This window comes from Pteropus alecto, unplaced genomic scaffold, assembly GCF_000325575.1.
Source record: "Pteropus alecto unplaced genomic scaffold, ASM32557v1 scaffold44, whole genome shotgun sequence".
In the NCBI taxonomy this organism is placed as follows: Eukaryota; Metazoa; Chordata; class Mammalia; order Chiroptera; family Pteropodidae; genus Pteropus; species Pteropus alecto.
In genome coordinates this window covers 9,289,273-9,316,415 of record NW_006436812.1, presented here as the reverse complement: position 1 = coordinate 9,316,415, position 27,143 = coordinate 9,289,273, and the positions used below count along the sequence as shown (strand labels likewise).

Below are 27,143 nucleotides of genomic sequence, written 5' to 3'. Positions count from 1 at the left end.
ACCATGCGTGCAAAGGCTGTTTGCAATCGTTACGCCTACTCCCTCTCCAGACTTTGTGTCTCCACTCTCTGCTGAAAGAGAGGTCACTGTGCCCTCAAAGCTGTCTGAAACCATTTCCATGGCATCATCTGATGTTCCCAAGTGGTTGAGAGCTTTGTTCGTGGTATTCCCAGAACTCTGACTTTGGTGGTGACGCTCCAGGCTCCCCAGGTCATCATAGGTCTGACCGCAGCAGCCACAGATGTGTCCATAATCAGCTCCCTCCAGAGCCTCCACCTCCCGCTGCAGCTGATTCAACAGCTCTGCTTCCGAGAGCTGCAGCGGGGTGCTGTGGGTGGAGGCTGCCGCTGCTGCTCCTTCCTCTTCCCCCTCCTCCTCCGAGCCCTCAGTCATACCAGAGGAGTCATGAGCCTGGCGCCTATGAAGCCTGTAGCCAGCCCGCCCAGGAAAGATCATGCCACAGAGGCAGCACAGGAAAGGCTGTGCTGGGGCTGCCTCCCCCGGCCCATGGTTCTGGAAATGACTGCGCAGGGCAGGCAGAGAGTCAAACTCCTTCGGGCAGAGGGAGCACTGATAGATGCCTGGTGGATGGCAGGGCCTATGGCTCAGCAGGCTAGTGGCATGGGGGAAAGAATGTCCACAGTCGGAACATGTGTGGGAGACCTCAGCCTGCCAGCTAGTAACAGCTTCAGCAGAGTGGAAAGAGGAGCTGGGTTGGCCAGTGGCTGGTTTCTGATCTTCATCTACCCTGGTGAGGCTATCACAGAAGCGAGTCCCATTGCTTTCATCGCCTGGGATGTCCGAGTTGTTAAGGAAACAGGCCTCCTTTCTTTCCAGTCCTTCCTCAGGACCTCTGCTCTCTTGATTGCCCTGGACACAGGCCTCATCCTTCTCAAGCCCACATTTGTCCCTTTCAGCTTGAGCCTGCAGACAGTCCCTATCACTTTCTAGATTGCCTTCAGCTTCACTAGGACTTTCCCCTGAAGGGTTCTGGGGACAGTTCAGGCCCTCATTGTCTTCTGCCAACGCCTGGGCCCAGTTCCTGCCTGACAGGAATTTGGTTTCTCCCCCACCTCCAGCACCGCCAGCCCGCTTCCGGTGCCGCCTGCTCCGCCGCCGACTGTGGCATCGCAAATGGTTCTTCATGGCAGCCATGGTGTGGAAATGCTTAGAGCAGGCACCACAGTTGAAGTCCCCCGTCTGGTGGGTCTGCCTGTGGTTGATAAGGCTGCCCGAGTGGCGATAGCTCTTTCCACAGTCTCGGCAGGCAAATGCCCGAGGAGGTGACACCCTGGCTTCTGTCCTGCTGTTTTCCCCTTCCCCATGGGTATGGCAATGATGTTCAAGGCTCTCAGGGTCTTCAAAGAGCATCCCACATATGCTACATATCTGTGGCGCTGTCCTATCTGCTGCTGGGGGACCATCGGTGGCCTCTTCATGTTTGCACCCATTTCCCTGGTCTGTACATGGGGCTGCCTCTGTTCCAACCAAGTCAGGTGGGAGCTCCACCTTGAGGTGGCTGGAGGAACCTTCAGCCTCTGGGCCTGCACTGCGGCGAGCAGACTTGCAATGGACCCGCACATGGTTACGTAGGGCCATAAGGTTGGGGTACTTGCGGGGACAGAGTGAACACTGGTACTCTCCTGTCTGATGGCTGTGACGGTGGTTCACCAGGCTCCCGCGATGGCGGTATGCCCGACCACATTCATTGCATTTATACGGGCGATGGTCCAGGGTGGTGGTGGGGACCTCTCTTTCTTTGTGGGTGGTCTCAGCCAGAGGCAAGGGAGCTGGCGGCACTGATGGCTGCCCATCCTCCCCAGCTCCTTGCCGGGGTCTGTGATGGGCCCGCACGTGGTTTTTGAGAGCAGCTGCGTTGAACAGCTGCTTAGAACAGATGGAGCAAGGGTAGACACCTGTCTGGTGGCTCTTGCGATGGTTGATGAGACTCCCTGCATGGCGGTAAGTACGGCCACAGTCTCCACAGCGAAAAGGTCGGTACTCCTCCACACCACTGTCCTCCAGGTCCCCAGAGCCATTCAGCATCAGTGTATTAGAGAGCTGGTCCTGGCTGCTCTCATCTGTGTGCCCGTTGGAGGCTGGCAACCCTTTCTCTTCCCACAGCTGCTCCTGCCTTTCATTTTCATGGGACTGCTGGTGTTCCAGCAGCTCTCGGGGGAGCCGGAAGGCACGGGGGCAATGGGGACACTGGTAAGGCCGATACTGGGCATGGAGTCGGGAGTGGTTCTTCAGGGCCATGAGGTTAGAGAACTCTTTGAAGCAGATGGCACAAGGGTAGATGCCCAGTGTGTGGCTCTGGCGGTGGTTGGTGAGGCTCCCAGCATGTTTATAAGTCTTGCCACATTGACTACACTTGTACCGCCGTTCCTCCTCAGCAGGAGGGGACTGAGTGGGCTCCTGGCCGCCTGTGAAATTCACCATTGATTCAGCCAAATACTGTTCCAAATTGCTAAGGAGGCTGTTGGCTGGATTGGGGAGTGGTGTGGCTCTGGCAGAATTGGTGGTGGGCCCCCAGCTCTCTGCACCCTCCTCAAGATTTGGCTGGCTTTCCCAGCCTTCTCTTTGTCTAGTGGGTGGAACTTCCCAAGTGCCCAGAGCTGCCCCAGGGTCAGGCCCAGATGCATAGACAGATATCTCTTCAGCACATTTTTTCTGGTTTCCGCAGCTTTCCCCATGGCCAAGCCTCTGGCCCCAGGAGTCAGTGGCCACTGTTTCCCCCTGAAGGCGTAGGGTGGCTTCCTTGGGGTAGGGAGGCTTGCGCCTGCGGCGGCCCTCAGGAACATGAGTCCTCATATGGCTCTTGAGAGCCATAGGATTGGTGAAATCCTTGCCACAGGTGGTACATGGGAAAAGGCCAGTCTCGTGGGTCCGACGGTGGTTGACCAAACTCCCTGGGTGACGGTAGCCCCGCCCACACTGCTGACAGCGGTAGGGCCGAGGGATGCTGTCAGCCTCCTCACTGTCCTGGTTAGAGGATGGATGGAGCAATTCTCGGTGCCTTGACAGTTCTGGAAGGCTAGGAAAGTGGCGCTGACAGTCACAGCAGCTGAGTAAGGTGGGTGTTTCCTCCATGGGGCAGTGTGGCAGAAACCTGGAGGTTCAGGAAGAGCAGGCAGATGGCAGCAGCATCTTCCTCTGGTGGTGGGGCAAAGGCCTAGGAAGAGGGGGCAGTGGTCAGAAGGAAAGCTTGAATTAACCTTGCCTCTTGGCTCTGTAGGCAGCAAGTTCACCAGAGATCATAAAGAGGTTCCCCAAGCAGCAATGCCCAGGGACCTGTTTTCTACTGGATCTAATCTGGAAGCACCTTCATTTCAGGCCTCCCTGCACACAAGCTCTCCAAATATGGGAGCTTCCCTGGGCCTACTCATCCCTTGAAGTATAGATAAGGAAATTTAAGACTACAGGGATGTAACCTACCTCTGATCGCAAACCTATTAACCTGTTTTTCAGACCAAATCCAAAGTCTTACCCTTTCCTATCTAATATTCTGAAACAATCTATTTCCTGAGACTTAAAAAGAAACCTGAACCTTTTCTAGGACGTTCAATAAGAGATGTCCAATCCTCTCTCCTTCACTATTCAGCTAAACAGAGTAGGCTACTGGAATTGAAAAAGCAACTTCTTTCTACAGCTCACAGATAAGAGACTGAGAAGTAAAGTTAGGGGCCTCCTTCAGAGAATGGGCTGGCTTGTTCCCCCACATCCTCTATTCCTTTCAGGGTCACGAGGTCTCCTTTCTAAAAGACTCTTGGCCACTTCCTTCACCTACTTCCCCTCAACCCAAACTAAATTGTCATGGAAATTCCATCCCATTTCTGGTTGTTCTTCACCCCCTTTTTCTTTCCCACACCTCCTCACTATACCCTCACCACCCCTTCTCATTTTTTCTTCTACCTCCTCTCATAATACTGATGATGACAGCAACACATGCTAATTGAGCATTACCCTGTGCCGGGCACATGCCAAATAAAGAATATTCACTGTGTCGCTCAATCCTCACAACAAACTGCAATGCCTGTTATCCCAGTTTACGCACAAGCAAACCCACTGATTCAAGGCAATCTCCTTTCCAATGACCTTGCCCTCTCCATAGCACGCCCCCGTGCTTTCTCTGACTCTTCACTCCCATTGGAACCCAATACAACTCCCTATCTCCGACTAACCACCTTCCCCCCCGCCCCCCCGCCACAACGAACCTGCTCCCTGAATTCTCACCTCACAAAACCTCTTCCCTTAAGAGTTCTCTCTCCTGATCAACCACCGAGGTCCTCTCGTCTTACTCATCTCCTGGGCCAATTTCCTTTTAGGACCCCCTACCTCGTACGGGTGGCCCCTCCTCGTTCCCGCCGTGGATGCGTCCGTTGGGGACCACGAACGGGAGCGCGCCTGCGCACTAGGACCCTCACCCTAACTGCAGCCGCGCGCCCCAAGGGGTGGCTGCGGGGGGCTCTCGCGCTCCCACACACGCACACTCCGCCAGGGCTCCTAGGAGGTGGGAAGGGAGAGAAAGAGACAAAGAAAAAGGGAAAGAAGGAAGGAGCTAGAGTAGAAAGGGCGCAGCTGGCAAAAGCCAAGAGTCTACCCCGAGCTCCGCGGACACTTCCTATTGTTACTAGGAAACAGGAAGTGTCCTGACCGCAAAAGCTTCCCCGCGAAACCTGCGCCCCAAAACACTTTCTGACCCACCTCCAACCAGCATTCTACACAAACACACTTCCGGCGCAAGAGAGAAGTAGCTAAAATGCGACTCTAACCCCGCCCATGTAGGTCAAAGCGCGGCGTCGTTTTGCACTAACCTTAGCCACACTTCCGGCAAGAGCAGCAAAATCGTTCCGGTTCACATTGACTGAGCTCAGAAGAGGGAAAAAAAGGGTTCTGCAGTCGTAGCCTCAGTACTTTGGCAACATTTTTTGTGGGGTTCCTTGAAAACCTTCCCAAGACATATGGAGGGAGCTTCATGTATTCCTCGCTGTTAAGTGGGAAATGTTGACTATAAGAGGATGTAGGTACTACAAAGCTTGAGCATGGGCTTTCTGTCCTCCCACCTTCTAGTTCTTGGGGACCCGGCCCCAAACTAGCAATACCCAGATATATATAGTAAGCCTGCCCGGCGTCTCCGGTCTTTTGCACCAACACAGACCCCTTGCAAGACGTCTCTCCACCGCCTTCAGTCAGGGGTGCGCGGGTAAACTTCGCCTTCCTCCCTAGCAGAGGAAGCTCCCTTCCACTTCCGCCGGCCGACCCCGCCTTCCTCCGCCGCTGGGTCCTAACGCTTGCCCCTCCCTGGCAGTGTCTTGGGCTCTGTCGGTGAGAGGAGCTGCCGCTGACTCCACGGAGTAAGCCTAAGTCCATTCAGGTAGGAAACGCCGGCAGGAAGCCGCGGGGATCCCCAGGCGACCCTAGTGTGGACGCAATCCGAGCGAACCTCAGTTTCCCTGTGGGAGCTGAGGGTGGATGGGGTTGGCCTGGAGCGAGCAGCGCAGGCGGGGCGGGAGAAATGCGGTCCTGGGAGGGCGCAGGCAGGCTCTGGGCCCAGCGGGTCCTAGAACCCGCCGGCTGTCCCCGCGGGCGGGCTGCTGCGGACGCCTGGGCTCTCCCCGCGCGGCTGCCTGCCTCACGCGGTGCGGGCTCGGGGGTCCTAGAGCCCTCCATGTCACAGGCTTTTGTCCCAGGCGTGGGACCCTCCTGGCAAGGGCCCCGGCGCCTGCTGCCCCCTCCCCGGCCGAGGTCCTGGCCGCCCCTCCCGCGGTCCTAGAGAACGCCATCTTGCAGGCCTTTGTCCAGGTCCATTCATTTGTTCATTCTGTCATTCTTCGTTCACTCTTTCTTGCCACGTTCTCCGCGGCCACATTTTCCCAGGGTTGTTCCGAGACGAGTCAGCCCCAGCCCTGTGGGGCTTCTCGCGGGAGCGCCGACACCTAGAAGGTTGCAGGGAGCGAGAAGCGCAGGGTTCTTACAGCTCTCGGCCTCTCCTCGGTGTGTCTCGTAGGCCCTAAAGCTCTTTAAACTCCCACGTACCTCAGCAATTGATTTCACTGACGAGAAAACAGGTTCAGTGCGCCGTGACGCCCTTACTTATACTGCCTATTAAGTATTTCCGAAGGCATTGGGAAAGCGAATATTTGAAGGATGCAAAAGAGTTTTCCCATGGGAGAAGGCAAGCAACTGCTCTCGAGGCAGAGGGCACTGTATGTGGAGCTGCATTTAGATGGCTGCAGCTTTAGTCTCTTGGGATGGGGTCACTGTCGCTGGAGCTGAGGCTGGTAAAGTAGCTTGGGATTAGATTGTTAACCGACCATTTTGGAGGCCTAGGAGATGATTAGCTCTCACCTCTGCACAGTTCCCCATCCTCCATCTCACCAAATCTCTCATAGGCCGTGAGGCCTTTTGGGTGACTATTTGTCTAGACATGGAGAGACCTAGGTGCAGAGAGAATAGAAAGTGGTTCCTTTTTTTCACCTCATCCCTGTTCGCAGAGTCCTGGTCTAAACTCTCTGGGAATTAAACCTCTACATGGGATGAGTAATGAAGCAAGTCTTCATTTTCCTCCTAAGTCAATAGTAAAGCAAAGACAAGTCCCCTTCACTAAAGCAATGAATCCACTGGGGGGACATAGGGGCGATATTTGGACCTTGAGAACTTGGACAGGCAGAGAAATTCAGTCATTAAATAGTTGTTGACAGACATTCTCACAAATGCCTGCTATGGCTGCAGGCCTGGGTTTGAATTCCCTCTCAGAGGTTAATTCTTTCAGTTTGTTTTGGGGTACCAGTCACAGTTCTAGGTGTAGTAGATACAGAATAATAAAGGTTCCTGGCTTTTGCCAGCCTAGACTCTTGCGGAGAATTAACAACCAAGCCGTAAAATGGGTAAGTGCTATCAAAGCAATAATCGGGACAGAAAGCAGAAGTTTGGGAGGCAGACCACCTGTCTGTGACCATGCTTGTGTGCCTCAGTATCCTCATCTGTAATACGGGAAAAATAATACTGTTTAACTTAGTCCGTTCAGGCCACCATAACAAAAAACCACAGATGTGGGGCTTAAACAACAGAAATTTATTTCTCACAGTTCTGAAGGCTTGGAAGTCCAAAATCAAGGTGTTTGCCAATTAAGGTCCTGGTGATGACTCTTTTTCTGCCTTGTAGAAGGCCATCTTCTCACTATGTCCTCACATGGCCTTTCCTTCGTGCATGCATACATTCAGTCCAAAGCAAAGTTCTAGGTAGTTGGGAGGCTTAGCTTGAATAGTACACATAAAATTCTTAGAATGATCTCTGGCCCATGGTTAACTTGTAAGGAATGTTGTCCATGTGGGCACCATAAAGAAAATTAAAGAGGGGAATAGAGAATGATCAGCAAGGGTACAGATATCATTAAAAATGTGGTCAGAAAGCCCTCTTTGAGGTGATAAGGAGTCAAGTCCCAAGTGAAACCAAAGAGATAGCTACACAAAGATCCTTGGGAAACAGTAGTTCTAGCAAAGGTAACTACTAGTGCAAAGGCCCTGAAGTAGAAAGGAATTCAGCTCTTTGAGGAAAAGAAAAGGAGTCTGTGTGGGTGGAGCCTAGTGAGCCAGGGAAGAGGAGTGGGAGGTGAGGTAGGCAAGAGTTAGATGGTTCAGGGACTTGCTGGCCATGAAAAAAGATACTGGTCTTTGTCCTAGGAGCAGTGCAAAGTCTCATTATTTGGCTAATAAACCTTAAGTAAATGAAGACTGGTGAGAAAGAGCCCAGCCCAGAGATCTGAAGACTCGAGTTTGTGTTTGGGCTCCTTGCTTAGTTATGAGTCCTTGTGCAAGTTTTTCCCTTTATGGCAATATAATCTCTACATCTGAAAACGAGGTATAGTAAAATCTCTCTTTCCTAGAAGCTTGTGAAGACCTATTAATGAGTCTTTGGTTCTTAAGTGTTGAATGTTAGTTGGAATGACCCAAAGTGTTTTCACAGTACAGATTTCTGAGTCCTGCTCCACATTTCATGGATGATTATTCTCATGCAGGGGGGTTCACAGACCTGACTTGGAGAAAATCACTCTAGGGAGTGGAGGATAGAAGAGTCCTCAGCAAACTGTGACTTGAAGAGCTAATGGTGGGGTTTTAGACAGTGGCCTAGACTACCTGGCCCTCTGCTCTTCATGGAGCTGGGCGCCTGCTGGAACCAACCTGGCACCCCCCTATTTTTCCACCTGGGAAGTGTCTTAGGAAGAGAGATTTACCCTTCTGACTATTTGGTTTCCAGTTCACAGATAGGAAAACTGAGGCACAGAGCTCAGAACCCATGGGATCCAGCCCTCTGAGAGGGAAACAAACAAAGTATTCTCGCTCTGGTCTCAAGGCAGTTCTACAGGGGCAAGAAAAGACAAAGGCATGACCCGAGCTCAGGGTCTGCTCACTGTGAGGCTGGCCCAGGCAATAGACCAGTCTGGAAGGGCCCAGATAACTGAGCAAGGGCCCAACGACCTATCTCAGGAAGCTATGAGAGAATTAAATAAGGAGCACTGTTAGCAGTGTCTGGGTCAGAAAAGACTCAATAATTGAGGGCAGTAATTATTCTTATCACATTGAATCCTCACTCAACTCTGTGAGGTAAGTTACTATTATTACCTCGGTTTTTCAGATGAGGAAACTGAGGTCCTACAGCATGAAGTAAATTGTACAACATCACAGCTAGGAAGGAAGGGAGGCAAGATTTAAAGCCAGGCAGTTTGGCTTCAGAGATGGTGTACTTAATTAAGCACAATGCTATATTGTTTCTCAGTTGGGCCTCAGTTCCCTTATCTGTGAAAAGGGAGTAATAATAGAACATTTCTCATGGTGTTGACATGAAGTTTAAGTGAGTTAATACATATGAAGAGCTTAGGATACTTATTTAACAAGTGCTCCGTAAATATGATTTATCGTTTTTTATTAAGAAGAAATTTTACCAGTCAGACTGTCTGGAAGGGAGGTAGTGAGTGCCTCATCCAGAGATAGAGAGAGATCCCCTGGAAGCTGAAGGGGGAATTCAAGCCTTGGGGAAGGTTGGGCCTTAAGCCCTTTAACTCACTTTCCAGGCCCAGAGTTTAGTGGGAAAGGTGAAAAAAACAAGCTGAAGGTAGTACAGAGTTGTGTGGGATTGGGGCCAAAAACCAAAGGGGAGATGCAGGAGATGCAAGAGCTTCCTGGGGGAAGTGGAGCTCAAAGGAAGGATTAGTAGGATTTGTAACAGCCAGGAAGGACCTGGGAACTTGCATGGTGTGATGGAAGCCATGGAAAGTTCTTAAGCAGGGGACAGAGCATCACACGATGTTTTAGGAAGAAGACCCAGCTGTCTGTGCAAACTAGATTATGTGTGTAGGGGTGGGGGACTGAGGCTACCAGGCAGAAGGGTGCTGACTCTAAAGATACAGCCTTTGCCACTTACTCCAGGGCCTTCCATGTCTTCCCTGGGTCGTAATTTAGAAGCCACCATCTCCTGAGGTGTACAGATGAGGAAACAGATTTAGAAAGGATCAAAGAATTCCTACCTCCCAGCCTAGCTTCTGGCCACACTTCTGGGCACTCCCACCTTGGCCACCCCCAGCAGCTGCTGCTGCTCAGCACTCCTTAAGTGGATCTGCTGTAATCCTCTTCCTTTCATCCCCCAGGGAGGATGAGCTGGTGTTAAGACTAATGCAGCTGTTAATCCTATTTCCTGATCCCCAGGAACAGCTGTGTGGAGGATGTCTGGTCTCTGAACTAAGAATGAAGGGGCCTCAGCTAGAGTGGGTGTCCCAGGTTTCTAACTGCTAGCAATGGCTCAAGCTGCCTTGAGAGTAATTGAGCTTCCCATGACCAGACCTATGGGAGCAGGAGCCCAACAGCGATTCCAGAGCAGAGGGCCGACCAGGATTCCTGTCTGGGGTGGAGTCCCTTACAGCTGTGCAAGGCCAGAATTCTGCGTGAACAGTTGCTGCCTCTGTAAGCTAATCAACTAGAGGAGAAAAACAAAATACATATGCCTGGGACCTATCACTTCCAGACAGATGGTGCCTATCACATTTAGCCTACTGGTTCTGCCCTTTTCTAGACCCACCTCTGTCTTTCCTGGGCAGAGACTTTCAGGCCAGACCCACATCTGGGTAGCCTCTTAAGGAGTGCTGGGCAGCCTTGCAAAGGACCCTGCATCTTGGCACAGGCTGAGCTGAAGAAGGAAGGATGGAACCAGGGCCTTCTGGGAATGCCACAGGATTTGGAAAAGCTCAGATTGGGGAAGGAAGTGTAGGTGGACATTTTAATGACTCTAGCCTTCTACCTTAGCCCCTATGAAGTCACCATGCCCAACTCCTTTCATCATCGAACAGACCAGAGAGGAAACTTGAGCACAGAGTTTCAGAGCCAGGAATGTTTGGAAGGAAGGATTGGGAGGTCCTGGGTAGGAAATGCAGATGAGATAGGGTTCCCAGGCCGGGCTTTGGTGAGGGGAGAGGCCTTGGAGAATGGAAAAGGGATGTGGCTTCTAACTTTGCTTCTCTCACAGAACTTTGTCCATCGAGGCCATGGAAGTGGAGTCTGCAGAGGCCCGGTCACCAGGCCCGGGTTACAAGCGCTCGGGCCGCCGCTATAAGTGCCTGTCCTGTACCAAGACGTTTCCAAATGCGCCCAGGGCAGCACGACACGCTGCAACACATGGGCCTTTAGACAGCGCAGAGGAGACAGGAGAGGTGAAGCTGAAGCCAGAGACAGAGCCCAAAGCCGAAGATGCCAGCGGGGACAAGGTGTCCGGTGCAGCGGCTAAACCCAGGCCTTTTGCGTGCCTGCTCTGCCCCAAGGCTTACAAAACGGCACCCGAGCTGCGTAGTCACGGGCGCAGCCACACTGGTGAGAAGCCTTTCCCTTGCCCCGAGTGTGGCCGCCGCTTCATGCAACCCGTCTGCCTGCGCGTGCACCTGGCCTCGCACGCTGGCGAGCTGCCTTTCCGCTGTGCGCACTGCCCCAAGGCCTATGGTGCGCTCTCCAAGCTCAAGATTCACCAGCGCGGTCATACGGGTGAGCGGCCCTACGCCTGTGCTGACTGCGGCAAGAGCTTTGCCGACCCCTCTGTGTTCCGCAAGCACCGGCGCACACACGCCGGCCTCAGACCCTATGGTTGCGAGCGCTGTGGCAAGGCCTACGCAGAGCTCAAGGACCTGCGCAACCACGAGCGGTGAGGGCGCCTGAAGGGGTTGGGAAGAGCAGGCCAGCAGGGTGGAGGTGGGACAGTAGAATCTGCCTTGTGACCAATGGGACCTGGGGTTGGGTCTTAAGGAGCGTAATGAGCCAATGGGAAGGTGAGTTTGGTGGGGCTATGGTGAGTGGTGAGCACGTGGGAGAAGCTGGTGCCTCTGCTTGGTGAGTGGGTGGGGCATTGCAGGGCTGGGCACACTGTCTTGAGATGCAGCCGTGGAGGATGCCGGTGGGGTCTGCTTAGCCTGGGTTCGTGGACAGCAGAAAAGGGCACAGGGCTTGAAATTGGGCCACTCAGAGGGTCCCTGGTGGAACCCAGGAGATGCGAGTTGGGCCTAGTATGTCTGGGTCTTTGGAGTGCAGAGAGGGATCTTTTCTGGAATCTAGACATCCAGCCTGAAGATTTCTTCTTCTGGGGTGCAGCCCTGTGGCTCTTAGGGGATTGGGCCAACACCCCCAGGATGTTAGAGGCCCCTAACTTACAGTGCATATAGGCAGCAGGGGTCAGGTTATGGGCCTGCCATCTTCATGCTGGGTTCCCCACACTCCCACAGGTCCCACACAGGTGAGCGTCCCTTCCTCTGCTCAGAGTGCGGGAAGAGCTTTTCCCGCTCATCCTCGCTCACGTGCCACCAGCGCATCCATGCAGCGCAGAAACCCTATCGCTGCCCAGCCTGTGGCAAGGGCTTCACGCAGCTCAGCTCCTACCAGAGCCACGAGCGTACTCACTCTGGCGAGAAGCCCTTCCTGTGTCCACGCTGTGGCCGCATGTTCTCCGACCCCTCGAGCTTCCGGCGCCACCAGCGGGCGCATGAGGGCGTGAAGCCTTACCGATGTGAGAAGTGTGGCAAGGACTTCCGGCAGCCGGCGGATCTGGCCATGCACCGGCGGGTGCACACAGGCGATCGGCCATTCAAGTGCCTGCAGTGTGACAAGACGTTCGTGGCGTCCTGGGACCTCAAGCGGCATGCTTTGGTGCACTCAGGCCAGCGGCCCTTCCGCTGTGAGGAGTGCGGGCGAGCCTTCGCCGAGAGAGCCAGTCTCACTAAGCACAGCCGGGTGCACTCGGGTGAGCGCCCCTTCCATTGTAACGCCTGTGGAAAGTCCTTTGTGGTGTCGTCAAGCCTGAGGAAGCATGAACGGACCCATCGAAGTAGTGAGGCCACGGGGGCTCCGCCACAGCAGGAGCTGGTAGTGGGGCTGGCACTGCCTGTCAGTGTGGCAGGCGAGGGCCCAACGGCCCCAGCAGCAGGTGCAGGGCTAGGGGACCCTCCAGCCGGGCTGTTAGGGCTGCCCCCAGAATCAGGAGGTGTGATGGCCACCCAGTGGCAAGTGGTGGGCATGACAGTGGAGCATGTGGAGTGCCAAGATGCTGGGGTTGGGGAGGCCCCTGGTCCCTTGGCGGGGGCAAGTGAGGTAGAGGGTGAGGAGGTTGATGAGAAGCCACCGCAGTTTGTGTGCCGGGAATGCAAGGAGACGTTCTCCACGCTGACGTTGCTGCGACGCCACGAGCGCTCACACCCAGAGCTCCGGCCCTTTCCCTGCACCCAGTGCGGCAAGAGCTTCTCAGACCGCGCTGGGCTGCGCAAACACAGCCGCACACACAGCTCCGTGCGCCCCTACACCTGCCCCCATTGCCCCAAAGCCTTCTTGAGTGCAAGCGACCTGCGCAAGCATGAACGCACCCACCCTGTGCCCATTGGGACCCCCACGCCCCTTGAGCCCCTTGTGGCTTTGCTAGGAATGCCTGAAGAGGGGCCCGTCTGAGGTCCATGCACCTTCATCTGCATTCTCAGGAGCCCAGCCCCCATAGGGTGCCTCCTGAACCTCCCTTTGCATCAGCTTATTCTTTAGACCCAAGATCCCTGCTCCCCAAGCAGCCTGCTCACCTTCCCAACAAAGATCTGGGGACAGTGGAGGCTGGTACCCACTGTTGAGAGACATGGCTCTCCCTGAATAACACTCATTAAAGCATTCACTTTTACACTGGGTTGTCTTCTGTGTTCTGGTTGGGGATAGGGGAGCAGAGTTTGGGCATCCGATACTGTTCAGTGGAGACCCCTGGATTGACAGATTAGAAACCAGAAAGGTGTATGGGTACATTGTTTCTCAAAGTATGTTTCAGAATGTCTTGTGACAAAGGGTTCCATGGTCAAATAAGTACAGGAAATTCCCTATGCCTTTCTTGGGGACTCTTGATCATCAAAAGTGCATTAAAGTCATTGAAGTCCTGCAATGAACAAATGCATATAGCTTTGTTTATCCCATATTTGCTTGACCACAGAAACCTTTTATCAAGTAGTTCTACTTCTGTCCTTTTACAGAAAATAAACTGAGACCCAAAATTAGTGGATTTCATATATACTGCAATAACAAATTAGAAAATATACTTGGGGAGAAAAGGTTCCCATTCACTACAACAAAACCCATTAACTACAGAGTAATAAACTTCACAAGACACATGCAAAACCTATATGAAGAAAATGATCTTTTAATCCTGAAGGATATAAGACCTAACTAAATGGAGACATATACCATACATCTGAATAGAAAGGTATTATTTAAGAATATTGATTCTCCCCAGCTTAAACCTTAAATTCATTGCTATTCAAAAAGGATTTTTTAACAGAACTTAAAAATCCAAAGTTCCTATACATTTTTTAAAAACAGTGGAGGTGATGTGTTTATATACCAGATAAGCACCAAAGCACTGGCATAGAAAACAGGTTTTGTGGGTTTTTTTTGTTTGTTTTTGTTTTTGTTTTTTTTTTTGTTTTTTGGCACAAGAATAAATCGGTGGAGTTGGAGAGGGTTCAGAAACAGTCCTTACTATTTCTGGGGATTTAGTTTGATAAATGTGATTATTCTAATCAGTAGATAAAAGATAGGCTGTTAACTAAATTTACAGTTATAGCCGTACTCTGAAAGACTGCATATCTTTTAAAGTAATTTTTCAAAGACCAAAATGGAAAAACAAAAATGAGGCCCCATATTTAGTATAAATTGATATGGCCTCTTGGGAAGATAATCGAATCACATTTATGAAAAAGTTGAACCCTTTGACTCAGCAAGTACACCTCAAAGAATTTACTTTTTTTCCCCCATTTCTGTGGCAAAATTGAAGGTAAAAGTGTTCAGTACAGCAAAATGTGTGACAGTGGAGCATCAATATCCATTAGCAAAGGACTAAGACTAGCCACTAAAATATATTATGTAGCTATTTTTTAAAAAATGAGGCTTATCAAGCTATATAGTTGAATGATATCCAAAAAATATGTCAAATGAAGAAAAAGTGAAAAGCAGTGTGGCCCATTTGGGCCAAATTATACATAAGCGCTCAAATTCCTACAGAATATTTCTAGAACACTCAAGAACTGATTCTAGAGTATAAATTCCAGCCACTAGGGCCTTTCACATTTATAAGCCAAAACAAAGCCAAAGGTCAGAGTGGACCAGATCCTCTTTTCCATGCTTTTATCATTCCTAGACTTCGAAGCCACCAAGTTGGCAGCTTTAGGAAATGACAAGTGTACAGCGTATCTTCAGGCCCAGGTGCCAGTCATGGGGGACATTATAGCAGCTGGCCCTAGCCCAGGACCGGTACACCAGGTAGCACCAAGAACAGAAGTAGTAGGTATTTCCTTAAGGTCAGGGGCCTCAGTGTTGTCATGCCCAGGCTTTGGGAGGAGCCCTCATTCCTGTTCTTCATAGAAGAGCAAAAGGGGTACATGGCAACAGAGAGTCATGGCTGCAGGAAGAGGGCACTAGTTTGGCTATGGACACTCACTGCCCATCCCCATAACCAGAGGACACTGACCCCAGGCTCCTGCTTGTTCAAGGTGGGACCGAAGTCTGAAACAAGTCCAGGAAAGAAACAAAGACTGAAACATGGGTTGGAAGCAGGGAGACTTTGGTTAGTACTGATTTGATGTGTAATTTTAAGTAAAATGATTTATTTTGGGAGTTGAGGAGGCATCTTTTTAAAATTTGTACAAAGATACCATATATACATATCAACAGATATGCTTGGGTATTTACCATGATGATTGAAGTAGAACCCATGGATGTTCAGAAGGGATCCACAATTTCTGCTCCCTTTCTGGGCCCAGATAACCCACCAGTTCTTTGGTCTCCCTTATCTAACACCTTAGGCATTCTATATCCCAGTTCCTGCTCACTGGGGACTCAAACAGTCTGACTTTAAAAAAAAAATTAACAGCTTTATTAAGATGTAATTCAGATACCATACAATTAACCTGTCTGAAGTGTACAATTCGGTGGTTTTTAGTATATTCACTGGGTTGTGCAACCATCACAATCTAGTTTTAGGATATTTTCATCCTCCTAAAAGAAACTCCATACTCATTAGCTATTACTGCTTATTGATAAGCCCCTACTCCTACAGCTCCTTTCCTTCAGCCCTAGTCAATCACTAATCTTATATTGTCTCTATGGATTTGCCTATTGTGGACATTTCATACAGGAATAATACAATACAAAGTCTTTTGTGATTGGCTTCTTTATATTCTTACATAATGTTCTCAAGGTTCATTCATGTTGTAGATTGATCAGTACATCATTTTATTGTCAAATCATATTCTTTTGGATATAACACTTTTGTTTATCCATTCATCAGCTGATGGACATTGGGGTTTCCATTTTTGTCTATTGTGAATAATGCTGCTATGAACATTCATGTACAAGTTTTTCTGTGGACATGTTCAATTATCTATATATTTCTAGAAGTGGAATTGTGGGATCATAAGATAACTTTATTGTTCAACCATCTGAGGAACTGTCAGACTGTTTTCCAAAGTGGCTGCACCATTTTACATTCCCACCAACTGGGTATGAATGTTCCAATTTCTTCACATCTTCACCAACAGTTGTTATTAAGTCTTTTTTTATTATAGCCATCCTAGTGGGTATGACTTTGTGGTTTTTATTTGCATTTCCCTGATGGCAAATGATTTTGAACATATTTTCATGTGCTTATTGGCCATTTACATATCATCATTGGATAAATGTCTATTCAAGTCCGTTGCACGGTTTTTAATTCATTTGTGTGACTTTTCACTGTTGAGTGGTAAGAGTTCTTTATATAGTCTAGACACAAGTTCTTCTGATTTGCAAATTTCTCTCCCATTGTTTGGGTTGTCTTTTTACTTTCTTGATGATGTCCTTTGAAGCACAAAAGTTTTTAATTTTGATGATGTCCACTTTATCTATTTTTTTTCTTTTGTTGCTTGTGCTAAGAAACCATTTCCTAATCCAAAGTCATGAAGATTTAGTATATGTGCTGCCAAAGTGAGCACAAGGTCATGAAGATTTATGCTTACGTTTTCATCTAAGAGTTTTATAAACATAAAGTTTATAACCTAGTTATAAATTTACAAGTTTAAAAATTATAAACTTTTAAAATAAACTATAAAAGTTTTATAGCTGAAAACTCTTAGATTTAGTTCTTTGATCCATTTTGAGTTAATTTTTGTATATGATTTGAAGTAGGGGGTCCAACTTCATTCTTTCACATGTGGATAACCAACTGTCTCAACACTATTTGTTGAAAAGACTATTCTTTCTCCATTGAATTGTCTTGACAACCTTGTTGGAAATAAACTAATTAAATTAGAGGCTTTATTCCTGGACTTTCAATTTTATTCCCTGGATATACCTGTTTATCTTTCCTTATGCCTGTACCACACTAGCTTTATAGTAAGTTTTAAAATTAGGATCTGTGAGTCCTCCAACTTGTTCTTCTATTTCAAGATTATTTTTGTTTTCCTGGATTCCTTGCATTTCCATATGAATTTTAGTATCAGCTTGTCAATATTTGCAAAAAAAGAAACAAAAAAGAAAAGAAAAAGAAAAAGAAGCTAGCTGAGATTTTGACAGAGATTGCATTGAATCTGCAGATCACTTTGAGCAGTATTGCCATCTTAAAAACATTAAATCTTCTGACCCATGAACATGGGATGTTTTTAGATTTTTAATTTCTTTCAATGGTTTTATAGTTTTCAGTGTAGAAATGCTACTGTTTTTTGTTAGATTTATATCTAATTATTCTTTTTGTTGCCATTATACATGGAATTGTTTCCTTTGTATCATTTTTGCATTATTCTTTGCTGGTGATAAGAAACATAATAGATTTTTGTACATTATTCTTATATTCTGCAACCTTGTTGAACTAGTTATTAGCTCTAATAGTTTTTGGGTCTGTAAATAGAGATAGTTTACTTCTTTTCCAATCTGGATGCCTTTTATTTCTTTTTCTTGCCCAGGCTAGAACTTTCAGTACAATGTTAATAGAAATGGTGGGAGCAGACATCCTGATCTCAGGGGCAAAACATCCAGTCTTTTACCATTTAAGTATGATGTTAGCTGTGAATTTTTCACAGATGCTCTTTGATTAACTATCAAGTTAAAGACATTTCCTTTTATTCCTAGTTTCTTACACTTTTAAAAATTATTATGAAAGGGTGTTGGATTCTGTGTCTATTGAAATGATAATGAGTTTTTTTGTTCTTTATTAATATACTGTATTACATTTAATTGATTTTGGATGTTAAAACCAACCTTTCATTCCTTAGATAAATCCTACTTGGCCATGCTGCATAATCATTTTTATATAGTGCTGGATTTGGTTTGCTAAGGGCAAAATTTTGTTGAAGATTTTTATATCTATGTTCATATTAAATATTGATCCGTATTTTTTCTTGTGATGTCTTTGTACATTTGTGTCATCTGGATGATGTCCAGACAGCTTGACTTCTAGCCCTCACTTTTCTTCTGCCCTGACTTCCTTTACCTTCCTCAGTCTCTACCAGGACTGTCCCAGGTAGTGAATGCATCTTGGGAATGCAAAATCGTAGAATTTGCTGCTAGGGCAGAAGCTGGCTGGCATCACCCCTCAGTGTGTATTGTAGATTGCCATCATCATCCCCTCCCCAGCTGGATAAATTGGAACTCCTCACAGAAGAATGCTCCAGGACCAGGGCTGAGGCAGAGGCAGGGCAAGGCAGCAGGCTTTATAGGTAGGGTAGTCATTCTGGATTCAACTGAGGAATTTTGGAGACATTTTCAATTACATACACAGCCCACTCTCAACAGAAATCCCTGCCCCTGGAGTCTGCCTTGCTTTTAGTTCCTACCCCAGCTCTGACCTTATCTCTAATCTACTCCTTCTACTCAGCAGGTTCCAGCAATTCTGGCCTTCTCTTTGTTTGTTTGTTTCTTCCCAGTCTGGGAGCCTTTGCACTTGCTCGTCACTGGAGTTGGAACCCACTGCTTAGATTTGCCAATGACACTCATTCTCTTTGTTCAAGTCGCAGCTCAAATGTTACTGTATAAATTTCTATTGCTTCATAATAAATTATCACAAACTTAGCATCTTAAAAACACCACCCATTTATTATCTCATAGTTCTGTAGTTCAGAAGTCCAGGCTGACTCAGCTGACTCAGGTCCTCTACTTAGGGTCTCATAAGGCTGAAGTCAAGGTTTCAGCCAGCATGGATTCTCTCTGGAGTCTCTGGTGTAGAATCAACTTTCAGACTCTACCGGGTTTTTACTGAATTCAGTTCCATTTGGCTGTAAAACTGAAGTCCTCGTTTCTTTATTAGCTGTCAGCCAAAGGTTGTTCTTACCTTCTAGAGGCAATCTATATTCCTTGTTGGGCCCCCTCCATCTTCGAAGTTGGCAATAGCACTTCAAGTCCTCTTGCTTCAAATTTCTCTGACTTCTCATTCTGTTTTCCTCTTGTTACTAGCTGGAGAAGCAATGTAATTACATTGGACCCATCTGAATAATTCAGTATAATCTCTCTATCTTAAGATCAACTGATTAGTAGCCATAGTTATATCTGCAGTCTTTTTTGCTATGTAAGGTAACATATTCATAGAGATTAGGGTATGGAATCTTTGGGGGCTATTATTCTCCTTACCACAGTTTATCCTCTAGCCCTCAAAACTTCACATCTGTCTCATATACAAAGTACATCCGGTTCCTCCCAAGGTCCCTAAAAGTCTTATCCCATTACAGCATCAAGTCAGAGTCAAAAAAAATTCTCATATAAATCTCATCAAACCAAAGTCTCAAATCTCATTATCTAAATTAGATGCAGGTGAGGCTCTAGGTATAAGCCATCCTGGAGTGCAATTCTCATCTATGGGTCTATGAAACTAAAGAAACATGTCATGTGCTCCTAACATGCAATGGTGGAACAGATGTAGAATAATAGTTATAAACGTTCTGGTTCAAAAAAGGGAGAAATGTAAGGTAAAAAGGTGTCACTGATTCAAAGCAATTTCAAAATTCATCTGAGCAAATTCTCTTAGGTTTCCAGGCCTAGAAATAATCCCCGTGGACCTGTTCTGCCCTCTGAGCTCTTAGCTCTGCCCTTTGGATTAATCACTTTCCCTTAAGAAGCCATCTCTGACTAACTATTAAAACAGCCATCTCCATTGTCATTTTTTTTCACATCATGCTGCTTAATTTTTTAATAATACATATCATGGTTTTGGAATATTTTAGCTATTTCTATACTTATCCTCATCAGTAAAATATAAACTCTATGAAAGCAGAGACCTTTTCTGTATTTTCACCTTTATTTCTCCAGCACCTGCCATAATGCCTGGAACTTAAGTCTTACTCAATAAATATTTTATGAATAAATGAACAAATGAGTTAAATGTGAAATGGGGCGATGTGGTAGGCTGAACAATGGCCCCCTAAATCTGTCCACATCCTAATCCCTGAAACCTGAAAATGTTATCTTATATGGCAAAAGAGATTTTGCAGACATGACTCAGGTAAGGATCATGAGATGGGAGATTATCCTGGAGTATTCAGGCGGGAAGGTAATCACAAGATTATAAGGGGGAGACAGGAAAGTCAGCATCAGAGGAGAGGGTGATGTGATGATACAAGCAGAGATTGGTAGGATGTGCTTTGAAATTGAGGATAGGGCCACTAGCCAAGGAATGCAAGCATCCATTAGAAGCTGCAAAATGCAAGCAAATTGTTCCTCCAGAAGGAACCGGCCCTGCCAACTACTTGACTTTAGCCCAGTGAAACTAATTTTGGACTTCTGACTTGTAAAATAAACTTATGTTGTTTTAAGCCACTAAGTTTGTGGTCATTTGTGACAGCAGTAATGGGAAACCAGTGCAATTGGGATGGATTAACACTCATAGTGTGTGACTGCAACTGCTGGCAGTCCCCCGATATTTGTTCTTCCAGAATGGGACTGCTTCCTGGAATAGTTCCCTAGTTCCCCGAGAACTTTTATCTGAGTAAAATGATGCTCAGAGTAAAGCTTATATTTCTCAGCATCCCTTTCAGCTGGATGTGGCCATGTAACAACATTCTGGCCAAAAGGATTAGAGCAAAAATTATCTGTACAAGTTCTACACTTTAGGGTAAAGGGCAAGCCAGTCCCTTCACTTTTCTGCTTCCCAAGGGCTAGACTGTGGGAGTGGTGGTGGTCCATCTTGGATCATGTGTGTGAGGGCAATACTCCAGGGATGGAATAGCAACAAGATAAATAATAATTTTATCATTCATGGGTCCTGATAACTTTATTCAAAGACCCACCATGCTAACTTGGAATTTTATACAAGAGAAAAATAAACTATCTTGTTTAAGCCGTGGTTAGTTTGGGTTTCTGTTTCATGCAGCTGTACCCACACATAAACTAGTACAGAATTTCCTATCCATTATGTTGAGGCTTCTTGGAAAGGTAGACATCCGTGCAGTTAAGGAGAGTTTGGGCTTTACTTTTACAGACATGACTCAGGTAAGGATCATGAGATGGGAGATTATCCTGGAGTATTCAGGCGGGAAGGTAATCACAAGATTATAAGGGGGAGACAGGAAAGTCAGCATCAGAGGAGAGGGTGATGTGATGATACAAGCAGAGATTGGTAGGATGTGCTTTGAAATTGAGGATAGGGCCACTAGCCAAGGAATGCAAGCATCCATTAGAAGCTGCAAAATGCAAGCAAATTGTTCCTCCAGAAGGAACCGGGCCTGCCAACTACTTGAATTTAGCCCAGTGAAACTAATTTTGGACTTCTGACTTGTAAAATAAACTTATGTTGTTTTAAGCCACTAAGTTTGTGGTCATTTGTGACAGCAGTAATGGGAAACCAGTGCAATTGGGATGGATTAACACTCATAGTGTGTGACTGCAACTGCTGGCAGTCCCCCGATATTTGTTCTTCCAGAATGGGACTGCTTCCTGGAATAGTTCCCTAGTTCCCCGAGAACTTTTATCTGAGTAAAATGATGCTCAGAGTAAAGCTTATATTTCTCAGCATCCCTTTCAGCTGGATGTGGCCATGTAACAACATTCTGGCCAAAAGGATTAGAGCAAAAATTATCTGTACAAGTTCTACACTTTAGGGTAAAGGGCAAGCCAGTCCCTTCACTTTTCTGCTTCCCAAGGGCTAGACTGTGGGAGTGGTGGTGGTCCATCTTGGATCATGTGTGTGAGGGCAATACTCCAGGGATGGAATAGCAACAAGATAAATAATAATTTTATCATTCATGGGTCCTGATAACTTTATTCAAAGACCCACCATGCTAACTTGGAATTTTATACAAGAGAAAAATAAACTATCTTGTTTAAGCCGTGGTTAGTTTGGGTTTCTGTTTCATGCAGCTGTACCCACACATAAACTAGTACAGAATTTCCTATCCATTATGTTGAGGCTTCTTGGAAAGGTAGACATCCGTGCAGTTAAGGAGAGTTTGGGCTTTACTTTTACTCTTTTTTCTTTTGGGCAATTTCTTTGTAATGATGCCATTGTGGTCTTAAGATGTATGTGAAATTGACATTTACCAGGAACCAAGTTGATGCTAAAAGGTCTGGGGCCCCATCCCCCTATTATTTTTCTAGTTCCCATGAATAGCTACCACTAGTTGCCAAGAACTAACAAGAATCATGAAGGCTCCCTGGACCTGATGGTAAATATTTCTGAACAAGGGGCAAAGGCTCAGACCTCATAGCATCACAACAGCTCATTTTAGTATGCCAACTGTCATGGTGATAGGAAAGGAGAACTGAATAGAGAGCTTCTGCAATATGGAGGGAGTTTTTATCAGTCAGCTAGGATCAAGTTATGCTGCAGTAACAACCCCAAAATCTCAGTAGCTCACAACAACATGTGTTTTTCTCACTTATAATCCATGTCCTCCATGGTAACTGTGGCTCTGTTCTACATCATCTTTATTCCAGAATCCAGTCTGAAGGAACAGCCTCAATCTGGAACTTTCATTCTCAAGAAAGAGAAGAGAGGAAAGTTGGCACACCCCACAATGGCTCCTAAAATTTCTTAGAAGCAGAAAGCTATAAAGAAGCATAAAGCAAGCTATATGCCCAAAGCTGATGTTGGTGTAGTGGGATATTTAAATTCTTTGTATGGTGGGGTCCCATAGGGATGGCCAATGAATGTTTCTGAACAATTGTAAAATCTTCCCCAGTCTGCCAGCCTTATCACAAATACTGCCCGTGTTTTCCCCATGTGCTAAATAAATGCATCCCCTTCTCACCCAAATGACTGATCTAATCATGGCATCAAGTTCAAGTCCAGGTCCTCTATTAGTCTCTATATCAGGTCCAGATATGACTTCTCTTGATCCAGAGACCTATGAACCAATAAATTAAAGTAAGTTACATCTGCCCCCACAACCACATCCAACTTTGAAGTGAAACAGGGACAGAATAATAGCAGTAAACACACCTATTCAGAAAATAGAATGAGATATATGCACCAGTTAGTGGTCCATAGTAATTCTAAAATCCTTCTGGGCAGATGTTGAGAAGGCCCCCCACCCTTCCCTGGGAATAGGACTGTGTCTTGGGACTATACCTAGTTCATTCTTCTCCATGTCCTTGTCTCTGTCCTTAGAGTGGCCCATCCTTTTCTACTTACTCTCCTTGGCCACATTTGAGAAAATATTGGAAGTTATGCCTTTCTGAGGTAGAGAAGCTTTCTCAGTCTCCTTCATGCCCATAGAAATTTGGAGGCCATCAAGGTCATATTAAATTTTGAACATTCAGTCTTAAAAATCCAAGCTAATGGCTTTTTATGGAGGAGAGGGCTTCTTATCTATTTAATTTCAGTCAGTTCCATGGGCCAACAGCCAAATTCACAATTCTTTTCAGACATGCCTCCATTTAGACTTAATTATAAGCAAATGGAGCATACAAACACCCCTGAGGGAGTTATACTCTTAATCTCTTTTCTCTGAATCACCTTGACTAACTGAAAGGATTTATTGGGAACCACTTTGACAGATTCAGAGGTTTTAAAAAAGACATGAGAGCCATACACTTGATATGGTCCTTGCCACAAAGATGAGATTTAATAAAAATTTGTGGCTTAAGGGCCTTGTAAGTTGTATCTTTCACTGGTTAAAATGTGGATCACTTGCATAGAGTTTCTATATTCTCTTCCACTTCTGCTTACAAACTAGCCAATTATTTTCTGAGGCTACTCTTTCTTACAGTAACTTGTCAACTGTAACCAATAGCAACCAAGACACACTACTAATATTCTTTCCCAAATTTTTTGCCTAAAGTCCCAAGCTCATTTAGAATTTATATTCTTAGTTACTTCTTCTAGCTTACAGTTTAACCAAATGTTTTACGTAAGTTTAATATAAAGTTTGTTACACTTCACCACTGTAGAACACACTTCACCATCTTTCCAACTTCCAGTGATGGTTTCCTCACCAGCTACTGTCCAGCTCCAAGGCCAAAGTCACATAATTCAGGTTTATTTTTATTGTGGCAGCACTCCACATCTGGGCACTAGTTTTGTAACAGTTAATTTAGACTTATTATGATGTGGTAATAACCAACCTCCAAGTGTCAGTGGCTCACAACAAGAGAAGTTTATTTCTCATTTACATCACACATCATTTTACAGGTGAGCTACAGTACAATATCATGTCATCTTAATTCTGGGTTCCAGGATGAAGAAGTCTTGATCTGGCAATTTCCAGGCTCAAGGCAGAGGTAAAAGAGAAAGGAAACTGCCAGACTACTTGTTGGTGCTTAAAGCTTCTATTTACATTTCTGCTTATATTACATGGGCCAAACCAAGTCATGTAGACAAGCCTATTGTAAATGGGGCAAGCCTATTGTATAGTTCTCCTATAGTGAGGGACCCAGTAGGAAAGACAGCATATATTTGTAACAATAATATAATCTACCAGAAATGTCAATCATCGAGCTCGTCCACTCCTTTATACACACTCTGCTGCAGTATTTTGTATACTGTAACATCACATACATCTTGAGCAAGAATAAAGTCTTGACTTAAGGTAGATATATCATAGGAAGGTCTATATAGCCTGACCTAGACCAATCATGTCCCTTTGCTTAGAAATTTGAACTATGAAACATTGAGTGAACAAGGCCATACGTGGAGAGAGCTGCAGCTGAAAGATTGTGATGCAAGATGGATTTAGAAAAGCCACAACTAACCAAGACTCTGATTTTTGAAAGTTGGACTGATAGCAGCCAAGCCAAGATTTCAGTGCAAATCATGTAGTTTTTGACATGACATAACCTCATTCATGTCAGTTTTCCACAGGGAATGGGTATACACAAGGGAGCCTGTGAAATCTCCAGTGCATGGGGCCCCTTGTCTGGTAGGTCTGCTCTAAACTTATCACTCACCTGTTCAAAAACCTTCCATGGGTCCCCTAGCCCACAGGAAAAGTTCAAACTACTGAGCCTAGCATCCGAGGTCTCCGCTTGGCCATCTAGCCACCTTTCCCAGGAGGTTCTGGACAGCTTTCTGCATGAGACAAGAAAGCAGCTTTTCAGGGATGGCACTGTCCAGAATGGCCAGGCAGAAGTCACACACAGCACATGGACACCAGGGCTGTACATATATGGCATAGATACTCTGTCAGATCCTAGTAGGTGTCACGGGTTATGTAGTTTTACTCTGAAGTCAGAAAGGTGAGGAAGCAAAAAAAGGAGACCAATAGGACAGGATTCTGCTGATGATACAGGCTGCAGGAGAAGAAATGGAGAATCAGGGAAGCCCAAAGGCCCCATGTCCAAATCAGTCTTCTACTGGGGCAGAATCCAGGGATCGAGGGCATAATTTCTCCATCGAGTGGACATCAGATTATTTATATACTGCTGAGAATGAGCTCTTTCCTGCAGGAGTCTAGAGTTTCACCTATACTCAACACATGATCACAGGCAGGAGGAAGGCGTGCGTTCTCTCCCAGACTTGCGTAGCCACAGGTTCAGTGGCTAGGGAGTGGGACCCAGCCACGCCTTCTCATGTGAATTCCCTGAATCCCTGTCCCTGCCAGTTTCTTGTAAGCCCAAAACCTTCCACCACTTTTGCAGGTTTGATCATGCCCCCTGCACTCTGTGATCCAGTCAAAAATCACTTTTGAGCGTGACTACAGACTCACTCTCAAGCCCCACGAATGTCAGCATCCTACATCTAATTGCTGTTTAACACTGGAGTGTTCAGTCCCCTCAGGATGCTCTCCAGACCAATCCCAAGGCTCTTCAGGTGTGCATTTGGGTCCGCTGGACAATCAATCATTTTGCAGTTGTGACCTGGGACTGCTGCTCCAGGCCTCTTCAGGGACACTGGGAGGCACTGCAGAAGTGCACCCAGCCATAGATGGAGACAGAGTAAGCAGGGGCTGTTCATCCATGGCGCAACCCCACCCTCCCCCATCCCAAGTCCAGGGCCGAGATCCAAGATTGAACCATAGACATCACATCTAGCCCTTCCACTGCATCCACAGTAGGTGGCCAGTGGCGGAAGCAACAAGTACTGTCTGTGGCCAGATGGACTGGGCAGCCAAGAACAGCAGTGGCAGCAGCAGCAGCAAGAGGCCTGTGGGGCTGAAAGTGGGATGGGACAGGGTGGTCTAACCTGGCCCAGACCTTGGACCAGGCCAGGCACGGCCCCACTCCAACCAGGTTTGGGAACCAGGAGCCAGTTTAAGGCTCGGCCCTGAAATCAGGTGTCTAGGGACAGGCGCCACACCCAGCTCCAGAAACTAAGCATATGGACTTGGAACTCAGAAATGTAAAGTCAAGGCTAGAGCTCAGATGCCTCATAGAAACCAGGCTCCTCTGCCTCCTCCACCCGCCTCAGCCACATGACCCCTTAGAAACCAGGTGTGCTGATCCGGAGTTGCTGGCCCTCCAGGCTGAACTCTGGCCTGCCTGCAGGGCACTCTTCCTGGCAACCTCTCCCCCTGTGTCTTCCTATAATTGGATCCTCATTTAACATTTCAATACTCAAGTGTCACCCCCTCTAAGATGGGCCCTTCCTTGTCTTCTGTATCCAAAGTAACAGCCTCAGTTACTCAAACTGCCTCTTCTTGGCCTCAGGAATACCTACCGATGTCCCGTCCTGCCAGATCTCACCTGTGTCCCAGCCTGGCCTGTCCCAGCCTCACTGCTTTGGGTTGGTTACTCACATTGGTCCTTCCCCAGGGACAGTACTGAGCCAGATGTTATCCCCTCCCAGCCCTACCCATTCCTACAGGAGAGTAGCAGGGCAGTGCCAGCTGCTGTGGTCACACCACCTAGAACAGTCTGATTGGAACCTGCCTGGGCTAGGGCTGGCCCCCAGGATGGCCAGGAGGTGGGAGGCTACATACCTGGGGGCCCAGGGCCAGCCCTTCTAGGAACACACAAGCACAGGGGAGTCTCCAACCTCTTTTCTTTAATTTCTTACAAACCATGTGTCCCAGCCAAGCAGGATACCACAGCACCCACCCCCCACCCCCCCACCACCAGGCATTGTGGCCCTAGGCGGGGGGGGGGCATGAACGAGTGGCAGCCGACCCAAGGAGAACCGTCTGTCCCTTTGCACAGTGCAAGCATGAGTAAGGGGGTCCAGCTGGAGGCTCTGTCCTGCCCCTCCCAACCCAGCTGCTG

General features: G+C 47.2%; 2 protein-coding genes and 1 long non-coding RNA gene across 6 annotated transcripts in view; 1 reads left to right on the top strand and 2 right to left on the bottom strand.

Annotated features, from left to right (window-relative positions):
* The window catches only part of ZNF646 (zinc finger protein 646), an 8,847-nt gene extending 4,146 nt beyond the window's left edge, over positions 1–4,701 (bottom strand). Inside the window, exons 1-2 of the mRNA XM_006914155.3 lie at positions 4,237–4,701; positions 2–3,175 (exon numbers count right to left, since the gene is read on the bottom strand). Coding sequence (XP_006914217.1) covers positions 2–3,093 — 3,092 coding nt within the window. The 5' untranslated portion in view covers positions 3,094–3,175; positions 4,237–4,701. The remainder of the gene's footprint in view (position 1; positions 3,176–4,236) is intronic.
* Positions 4,702–5,041: 340 nt separating this feature from the next.
* Positions 5,042–13,190, top strand: ZNF668 (zinc finger protein 668). 2 transcript variants are annotated; one of them, XM_006914154.3, is made up of 3 exons: positions 5,042–5,377; positions 10,519–11,184; positions 11,759–13,190. In XM_006914154.3, exons 2-3 carry the CDS (start codon positions 10,538–10,540, stop codon positions 12,969–12,971), a joined length of 1,860 nt encoding a protein of 619 aa, XP_006914216.1. In that variant the 5' UTR covers positions 5,042–5,377; positions 10,519–10,537; the 3' UTR covers positions 12,972–13,190. The 2 variants fall into 2 exon arrangements, with proteins under 2 accessions (XP_006914216.1, XP_015446502.1); XM_015591016.2 differs by lacking the exon at positions 5,042–5,377 and adding an exon at positions 5,393–6,890.
* A 4,010-nt stretch (positions 13,191–17,200) lies between these two features.
* LOC107195824 lies at positions 17,201–27,137 on the bottom strand. Of its 3 annotated transcripts, none has more exons than XR_003046967.1 (4): positions 24,894–27,137; positions 22,757–22,852; positions 18,850–18,971; positions 17,201–18,262 (listed from the first exon to the last, which is right to left on the bottom strand). It is a non-coding gene; the product is annotated as an uncharacterized LOC107195824 (long non-coding RNA). The 3 variants fall into 3 exon arrangements; XR_003046966.1 differs by lacking the exon at positions 17,201–18,262 and having other exon boundaries at positions 18,588–18,971; positions 24,894–25,014; positions 25,652–27,137; XR_001517073.2 differs by lacking the exon at positions 17,201–18,262 and having other exon boundaries at positions 18,588–18,971.
* Positions 27,138–27,143: the final 6 nt, after the last annotated feature.